General features: G+C 37.1%; 2 protein-coding genes across 3 annotated transcripts; one reads left to right on the top strand and one right to left on the bottom strand.

The window, feature by feature from the left end:
- Positions 1–1812: 1812 nt before the first annotated feature.
- Positions 1813–6239, top strand: LOC115998034 (COP9 signalosome complex subunit 3-like). Of its 2 annotated transcripts, none has more exons than XM_031237483.1 (11): positions 1813–2051; positions 2730–2845; positions 2940–3186; positions 3695–3752; positions 3945–4034; positions 4270–4335; positions 4995–5084; positions 5225–5383; positions 5482–5603; positions 5685–5757; positions 5903–6239. In XM_031237483.1, the coding sequence occupies exons 1-11, from the start codon at positions 1867–1869 to the stop codon at positions 5969–5971; spliced, it is 1275 nt and encodes a 424-aa protein (XP_031093343.1). In that variant the 5' UTR covers positions 1813–1866; the 3' UTR covers positions 5972–6239. The 2 variants fall into 2 exon arrangements, with proteins under 2 accessions (XP_031093343.1, XP_031093342.1); XM_031237482.1 differs by having other exon boundaries at positions 3695–3756; positions 3949–4034.
- A 1883-nt stretch (positions 6240–8122) lies between these two features.
- LOC115998901 lies at positions 8123–9232 on the bottom strand. The gene has a single exon (XM_031238570.1). It carries the CDS (start codon positions 9230–9232, stop codon positions 8123–8125), a length of 1110 nt encoding a protein of 369 aa, XP_031094430.1.
- Positions 9233–9946: the final 714 nt, after the last annotated feature.

Raw genomic sequence — 9946 nt, 5'->3', positions numbered from 1 at the left:
TTTTTTTTTTTTTTTTTTTTTTTTTTTGGTTTAAGCTTCCTAATTTACGGTAGACTAACTCTACGTCCTCATAATTCTACCCAAGCATCGTTGAAGGAGATAAATCGCGAGTCACTCAAGCAGTCTCTCAGACGGTCTATGTCGTTGACTCTGCGAACAAGTGATCTATCTCCAAACAAATATAACAGAACTCATATAGAAATGTATATTATCAAATGAAACTGTAGTAGAATTAAAATGATAATATAGCATTGTTCTAATGAACTATTGTATGTATAAAATGAAATTGAATAGTGGAACTCATCAATTTTTAAAGGTGACCTATAAATGCATTGAACTTTCAAATTGCATGTAATTAATGATATCGTTGGTTGCACTTGATATTATTTTTATGTGTACTTTATATTGTTGCTACGTGCACTCTAAAAGGTAAACTATAACTACTAAACTATGAAGTGAACTTTTAAATCAAATTAAAAAAAAAAAAAAAAACTAAACCCTAAACCAAACCAAATAAACTTAAACCATAAATTATCAAAAGTAAACCATTTCACTACACTTACACATATCATTTGATGTATGGATGCACTCTATTATATGGTGTTGCTAATTGCAATTTATAGCCATTATTGTTACTTGCACTTCAAGGTCGAGTTATTTATGAAAATGTCAAAACGTTTTTCCTCCTGTCTTTACTTTCAACTATTAAATCTGATTTATTAGATGAATAACTTAGGGACATGTTCACAATTCTCACAAGGATAGCGGTAAAGAGTAACTTATCCTACCTTCTTTTCAAAAATCACTCATTAGTACTCAATTTTTTTTTTGTGAGAAGGAGGGACCAGGAGGTCCCGAGAGATTAACGACGTCTACTATAGGCAAAGCCCGAAGCATCCCGTTGGAGAAGGTCGATCAACTCGGCCGGCGGAGTCACCATGATTGTAGTACCAAGCTGCGAAGTCTGCCCCATGTTAGCCAAGAAGTCGGCGCAAGCGTTACCTTCCCGGTAAATGTGGGTTATCTTGATGTTCTGGAACTGGTTCATGAGAAGTTTACAGTCCGCCACTAATCTATTAGGAGTCGTGGAGGTATCATCTTCTCTGGTTAAAATTTGGACCACGGCTTTAGAATCCATCTCAGCAGCAACGTTGGTGAAACCCCGGTTTCTAGCGAGTCTTAGACCCTCCCGGAGACCCCAAAGTTATGCGAAGAAGCTGTTCGTAACCCCAATTCTAGCAACGTACCCGACAATCCAATCTCCGCTGCAATTGCGGAATAAACCACCTGCGCTTGCCAGTCCCGAACCTGCCTTGACCGCACCATCGGTGTTGAGTTTGACGAAGTCCATTTCAGGGGGGTGCCACGTGACCCAGACCTGCCAAGCCTCTCGCAGACCTTTGTGGCTCAAAAGGCATTTACGAATAGGTGTCAAATTCTGTTTTATATTTGATTATTATATGAATTCTTTATTAACTTGTTACTTGTAATTGGGTTGGTCAGTTCACAAGTAGTTAAGGAAGATAAATATTTTTTTGTCTTAAATTGTCACCATTAGTACGTCATATAGACCAGACAGACTTAATGGCTAAAACTGAACAGCTAGCAATTTGCTTTTATAGCCCACTAAATTAGGCCATGGAATAATAGTTGCTTTCTTACGGACCCAATTGCGTGATTTAAAGCGTCGTTAAAAATCTTCAGCAATTAGATTGTTGGGGTACATGGATAGCCCACTAAATTAGGCCCATATTAGAAATCCAATATGCATACTCGTATAAAGCCTGCGATGTCTTCACGAGCAATAAAGCAGTGAAGTGTTTGATGAGCATCAAGGAAAACCTCAAGGAACGATTCTGAAGAAAGATGGATTCAATTGAATCGGTGGTAGCTCAAATTCAGGGCCTCTCTTCCAATTCCCAAGACATCGCTCAGCTTCACAGCTTCCTCAAACAGTCCGAAGAGTTTCTTCGCGCTGAGTCGACTCGCTTGGCTCCTGTGCTCCTTCAACTCGATCTTGTTAAACACTCCCTGGGCTACCTTTATGTCCTGTGAGTTCGTTTTCAAATTTTCGTTGAACCTAGTTTCTTTTTTTCCTTTATTTCTCTCTCTCTTTTTTCGATTCAGAAATGTGTATTTTGCTTTTCATAAAATGCTAGGGTTTACAAGCCTAATCACGGGCATATATCATTTTATCTAATCACAGAAATTGTATCCTTTGTGAATGTCGTCCGTAATCTTATTGTGTATATTGTTGATTTGTTTCTCTGTAGGCGTAATCTTATAGTGTATAATCACATTCCCTGTGCCAATTTAAAAGTTACGGAGTATTAAATTATTTACCCAAATAAATGTGCTTGGATCTGATCATATGCAGAGGCAGCAGAGCAAAATGAAAAGCTTGGGTGCTTGGACAGAATATAGTCAAGGGCATATAATTAACATTAATTGCAGAAATTACTCTATGAGACATATGATTAACATTAATTGCAGACATTACTCTATGACTGATATTTAAATGTACATGGTTCATGGTTGCTTATGTGTATTTACCCAGAACTAATATTTGATGCATTGGAGTACAGCATGCTACCAATTAAAAAAAATAAAAATATCAAAGTAAAAATGTAAAATAAATACTTTAATTTTAACTTGACTTTGTCTGATGATCTGCTTCCTTTTCTGATGTAATGCTTTAACTTTGATGCTTTTCCTATATATTATTACAGTGATGCATGCATGTGTGCTCCAATTCCGAAAGAGCAATCTCATGAACTAGTTTCTACAGTGGCAACATTTATAAATGGATGTGCTGCTGATCAAATTCGATTGGCACCTGAGAAGTGTACTTTATCTTTCATCAATCTCAATTTGTTTTAATTTTTCAATGTTTTGCTTTCCTTCTTAATTCTGAATTTTGGTGTTGAATTGTTTGACAGTCATATCTATTTGTAAAAGATTCAAGGAGCAAGTTATACTGATTGAAGCACCTATAAGAGGTGTGGCTCCTATGCTGACTGCCATTCAGAAACTACAGCTGTCACCTGAACAACTAACAACCTTACATCCTGACTTTCTTCTTTTATGTTTGCTCACAAAGTGTTATAAGATTGGTTTTTCCATTTTGGGGGATGACATATTTGAGATTGATCAGCCTAGGGATTTCTTTCTGTATTGCTACTATGGGTAAGTTGCTTCAGATATGAAAATATATCCTTTGTGGTGTTCATTTGGTGGTTTCTTTACAGTTTTAGTGTTCCATTTACCACTTTGCAGTTACATATAAGTAGGCTTTGAACTATTTGATCCTCTTACAGTCTTACTGTTATAGAGTGTCTTATAGTGAGAAAATGAAATATTCTGTGTATGAAGATGCTTTTGTGCTATACATACATTATTTGCTATTTTGGAGTAAAATAATTATTTAACTGGGTATATCTGTTTGACCAAAATGTGAAAATGTTATATGTTATATGTTACCAAAATGTGAAAATGTTATATGTTATATGTTACCAAAATGTGAAAATGTTTGTCTAGAATATCATTGTGTGAAATCCCTTTAATATGCCAACTTTTTAGCATAGTTGCATAAACTTTAACATCATACGAAATTAATGCTGCTTCACATCAAAATTTCTGGGTAGTGCTTCTGAATGTAAATGATTGATGTTTTGGTTGTTTGGCTTACTTTCAGGGGGATGATTTGCATTGGGCAGAAGCAATTTCGTAAAGCTTTGGAGCTTTTGCAAAATGTATACAACTTTTTTATTGTTAATTATTTTAGTGATTCAACCATCTATTGCACAGCTCTTAGTTGATAAAATTTAATTCAGGAGTAAAGGACTGGGAGAAGTCCCTATGTCTTTTCTTTATCCACTTTGTCCTTTTACTGCTTGTCTTAATTTGTGAAATCAGTTTAAGTTCATATTATGTTTGCCCTTTAGGTTGTTACAGCACCTATGTCCACTTTAAATGCTATTGCTGTTGAAGCATACAAGAAGTACATACTGGTTTCACTCATTCATCTTGGGCAGGTATGCTTCCTTGCTTACATTCTTTGAATGTTTATGTTAATTAGCAAAATCAACACAACCATGTTGTTTTGTGTTTGAAATGCTATTGGTCACTTTTTTTGAAGATCTGTTTGATTTTGGGATATTGCGGTTTATGAGTGAGTGTTACAAAACATGGGAAGAGGTTCTAAGCCAGCTCTAAGTGGGTTCAATTTTTTAATTTCCTGACTCAGCCTTTGTTTGGTTTTGATGACAGTTCTCTACCAGTTTTCCAAAGTACACATCCTCTGTGGCTCAAAGGAACCTAAAGAACTACTCTCAGGTATGTCCTACTATGCATTCTCTTCCAAGAAACGGATTTTAATGTCATACCTTGCTTGTGCTTATGTGGCAAACAATGAATTTAGTACTACTGTGCATATCTTTAGTGTTTACATGATCTAGAGTCTTGGGATGTCTGTGCTGCACAAGTAATGCTTGGAGCCTTGGACACTTTGTATTTGAAGATCTGAAGTCATCAATGCTGCAGATTCTTAATTAAGTCTGACTAATAATGTGCTGTCAAAACTTATCTACTTCTGATTGTCCTACTGCATTTGCTAGTTCCTACATGATTATATATTTTTGCTTTCTTCCACAATCATGAAATATGAAAGTTGCAATTAGTTAAAACCAGTTGCCTCTGATCTTGGTGAAGTAAGAAATATGATTGACAAGATTTTGTGATCCAACCTTTGAAAGGGCTTAAACCTTGGTATGTCCTTAGCTTTAGTTTGTATTGCCTTGTCAATTTCAGATTTTAGTTTGTCCACATGTATTGATTGGGAAACAAACTGTGTTGATAGTAACTTTGTTTACTGATGAAATTACTTATAATTTCATGCCTCTACTTTATGTGCCTCCTTTCCTTTTTACCTACCACAAAATTTTCCACCATAAGTGTTTCATTTGTCTTGTGCATTTTTCCAATCATTTGTGAAGGCATACTTGGAGTTGGCAAATAGTTATAGCACTGGGAGAATTTCTGAACTTGAGACATGTGTACAGACACACAAGGACAAGTATCAAAGTGTGAGTTTCTGGTGTTAACTTTTGTCCTATTTTGATCTTCAAGTAATTAAATATTTAACTGAAGCACCCATTAATTAAATATTTTCCCCTGATCCTTTTTTCTTATAAAAGTGTAAATTTATTTACTCTTCCTTTTTCAGGACAATAACCTTGGAATTGTCCAGCAAGTTGTGTCATCCATGTATAAACGCAATATTCAGAGATTGACTCAAACATACCTCACCCTTTCCCTCCAAGACATTGCTATCACGGTCCAACTAAGTAGTCCGAAGGATGCTGAAATGCACGTGCTTCAAATGGTATGAATAAGGGTGCTATTCATGATGCTTTAATTTGGGGTTTCATAGTATTCTATGCCAACACCTGATGCATTTTGTTTTATATTTTATATTATAAGATCGAAGATGGTGAGATTTATGCAAATATCAACCAGAAGGATGGAATGGTTAGATTTCTGGAGGATCCTGAGCAGTACAAGACTTGTGAAATGATTGAACATATAGATTCATCAATACAGAGGTAAAGGTGTAAAGCTTTTGAATATTTTGATGATGATCTGAATAGTTTAGGACTGCAACTGATAGTGTTCTTTTATTTCAGAATAATGATGTTGTCAAAGAAACTGACTGATATGGATGAACGCATGTCATATGACCCTTCTTACCTTGCAAAGGTAAAACAGTGGTATCCTCTGCAAAACTTACGAGTTCTTGTTGCTATCATCTGTTACCACTCTCATTTACATCACCTGCTTCATGTTTACCCTTTTTGGGTTAGAGGAGATTATTAACTTAAGCTGGCATTATACTTCTTCTCAGGTTGGCAAAGAGAAACAGAGATTTGATTTTGATGATTTTGAAGGAGTTGCTCCAAAGTTTAATTTATGAGGTTCCACAATCTTGCATTTCTCTTGTAGAATATGTGAAATATGTCCATAAATTGCATAGGCAAAATTTTGTTTCACTAAACTCTGCTTTGGTTATATACTATTAACAGTTGCCACCCACCGTCTTTGCCTGCCACATTGTCACATTGTGTCAACTTATAAGCATTTTGATTTGGTCGGACCATCTAGACTCTGTACGGCAGGGTTAATTTTAAACTTAATAGCTGATTTGAGCTTTTAAATAGAAGCTGGCAACTTTGTTTGGTAAATGGGTAAAAGCTTTTAAAAAGAGAGTTTATTAATAAGCCACACAAGCTTTGTTTGGTAGTTGAAAAACGCTTAAAATAATACGGAGTATTTATTTATGCTCTTGTTCTGTGTTTATTCTTAATTTAGATTGATTGCCGCTATGAATATTTCTGGGTTGTTATGCCGTGGACCCAGGTCCACCTTGCAAGGTGGACCGGGTCTACATTCACATACACTATACTCTACATTCACACTTTGTAAACTCCACATTTACACATTATAGGATTATATGATACTCTACATTCACATTTTGTAAACTTCACATTCACACATTACAGGATTATATATTTAGTAACTATTATGTATTTACACATTTAAAACTCTATATTCACAGGTCCTATACTTCATATTCACAACTTGAGAACTCTACTTTCACACATTACAGTGCTACAAGTTGCTAGAACTTCTTAACTCTATTACAGATTCACACATGCATAACTCTACATTCACGATTTCTATACTCCATATTCACAATTTGAAACCTCCACATTCACACATTTCTGGACAACTCTACATTCACACAATCATAAATCTACATTCATGATTTCTATACTCTACATTCACACTTTGAAACCTCTACATTCACACATTTTTGGACAACTCTATATTCAGCAATATGTTTATTAAAAAAAAAAAAAAACAAAAAAACGACGTAGTTTTGGACTCAGGTCCACCTTGCAAGGTGGACCTGGGTCCACAACATAATTTGCCAATATTTCTCGTAGTGGCTGCCAAAGAGCTTTTGCTCTGAACTGGGCTCATAAAAATGGGTATTAATCTAACTTCAAAAATTAACAAAGAATTGTATGTGCATTCTATTATATATAAGCATGCGAAGAACACCAATTACTAAAGAATTAATTATGTAAATCCGAAAAAAGTTCAACAATCCCATCTAAAGTATTCTAAGGAATGATTCAATAATATGGATAATGTTTTTGCCTTTTTGGGTTTCAACTAAGGGGTTGATGGGCATGTGACGTTCAAACGCAATTGATGTGCAACATTAGGCATATGATTGTGCATTTTTAGTACCAAAACTGTGCACTATGAACAGTATATTGCACAAAACCATAATGCCTGAATCTTGTGTGTCAATTGGTATTGTGTGATTGGTTTCGTCATAATTATGCACTGTAATGTTGTTGATAGATCGTAGCAAGATGGGGTATTGTTCATCTGAGGTTTATATGATATTTAGGGTGGTTATTGTATGTTCGTATGCAATATACATAAGAGTGCTTGAAATGCACACCATTTAGGTAGAGATGCACAGTGCCTTATTTTTAATACACACCGATAGGGACCCAGACTCCATGTTCTGCCTTGATTGTGCTAACTGGGGGTACATGGCTTTCACGTGTGCATTTCGATACCATGTACAGTGCATTATAAGTTCGAGTATTGTGCATTACTCCTCAGTGTGTTAACTGGCGGCATATGGTGTCACTTGTGCATTCCAAAATAATTCTCAGTGCATTTTAAGGTCAAATGTTTGGCGTATCAATTTACTTTGGTCATAATTGCGACATAGTTAGCATGGGTTTCCTATTAATGCTCTTGCCTCTCGAGTCTCGATGAACATGATGATGACCAATTTATCATCTATCCCCTTTACTTTTACTACTTTAGCTTGTCAAGAATTCAACAAGTGGTTCATCATCGAGCTTTTGCTTAACCATAGACAAGTAGGAAAAGTGTTTCATAGTTTTCCTTAATTAAATGAGCTAAGGTGAGTTATAAATTTGACCTGGAGGTCATGGTAAGAATCAATTTACACTCCTAGAAGTCTTTTTTTTTTTTTTTTTTTTTGAAAATAAACTTATCATTCACCATAATAGAATCAAACAACACCAGAAAGAAACCGAGGGCTGGAATCCAGAAACACAACAGGACCTCCCTCAGTATTACAAGAAGCATGATATGCCGCAGAATGAGCGGCAATATTACTACTACGTTTAGCGAAAACAAAACAAACATACGGTAAAGATTTCAACAAAAGTCTAATGTCATGAATAATAGTCCCAAACGGAGAGAAATCTAGACCACCTTGTACCGCTCTAGTAACAATCTGGGCATCAGTTTCGAGGATCACCCGCTCCCAACCCATCAACTTTATCCAACTCAAAACTTCCCTCGCCCCCATAGCTTCCGCTTCCCGAACCGAATATAGGCCCATCATGCTATTCATGCGCACTCCAACCACAATACCCGTCTCATCACGACAAACCCAGCCAAAACCCATTCTCCGGTGATGCACAGCCATCGACACATCAATGTTTAGTTTCAAGTATCCTGGTGGCGGTGGCAACCAACTTGTCGAGTCCAAAACAGCAGTATTAGAAATAAGTGCACTTTCATGTGTAGCTACTGTCACTTTCTTCCAATTTTCATAAAATGCTAATGCATGTTGAACTACTGTTATAGGTGGCATACCAGTATTCTTCCAACACAGTGAGTTGCGGTTTTCCCATAATGCCCAGCACACCATGACCACCTTTTCTAGCATATTCTTTGAAAGCACATTCCACATCTCTGCAAGCCAAGACTGGGAATCCACATAAGATAAGTTCCATGCAGCATCTAATTCACGCCAACAATCACGAGCAAAAGAGCAATTCGCGAACAGGTGAACAACGGACTCATTTGCCAAGCCGCATAACATACACACCTGATCACAATTAACCCGCTTCATATATAATAAATCCTTTGTTGGGAGACACATTGAACAAAGAGTCCAGAAAAAACATTTAGCTTTTGGAGGTAAATTCAAATACCACACCCCCGTCCACCCTAACTCCCTCTCCGTTCGCTCAATCCCCTTTGCAAACCTATACGCACTCTTAACCGTGTAAAAACCCTTCTCCTCCCTACCCCAATACATAGAATCCCCTACATTTGAAATAGGAATAGGAACATTCATAATGAGGTCAACATCCCTTGGGCAAAACATATCTCTCAAAAGCTCATAGTCCCACTGTTTTTGACTTGGGCAAAACAAATTCTGGACACAAGGCTCATTTAAATAGATAGGCTCTGGGGTAGCAACAAAAGGGTTCTCAGCATCGGGTAACCATGGATCCCCCACACCCTTACTTTACTTCCATCCCCTATTCTCCACAGCACACCCGCTCTCACCAGATTTTAAGATTCCCGAATACTTGACCACACAAAAGAAGGGTTAGACCCCACCCCTGCACTCAAGAAAGAAGAATTCTGGAAATATCGGGCTTTAAAGACCCTCGAGACAAGAGCATCAGGATACATAAGAAACCTCCACCCCTGTTTACCAAGTAAAGCTAAATTCATTTCTCTCACCGTGCGAAAACCCATCCCTCCTTGCATCTTAGGCTTGCACAGATCACCCCACATACTCCACCTAATTCCTCTCCCCCACGCCCTTCACACCCCCACCAACAGGAATTCATGTTCCTCTCAATCTCCTCACACAAGCCCCTTATTGTTCACTCCTAGAAGTCTTTGTGAACCAACGATGCTTGGTTGTTCCTGCAAGAGTTGAGAAAAAGTCCCTACACATTACTGTATCTATGGCCCCATTAGCATCATTGCGGCCTATGAGGCCATGGCGTGTTCATGTGGCACCCCCACTTTGTCAAATTTCTTCACAGTTAGGACCTGTTTGGTTCGCAGAAAATATTTGAAGGGA

The sequence above is a fragment of the Ipomoea triloba genome, chromosome 12, assembly GCF_003576645.1.
Source record: "Ipomoea triloba cultivar NCNSP0323 chromosome 12, ASM357664v1".
Lineage (NCBI taxonomy): Eukaryota > Viridiplantae > Streptophyta > Magnoliopsida > Solanales > Convolvulaceae > Ipomoea > Ipomoea triloba.
Note: the sequence above shows the minus strand (reverse complement) of the source record. Positions and strands in the feature narration are given on the sequence as shown.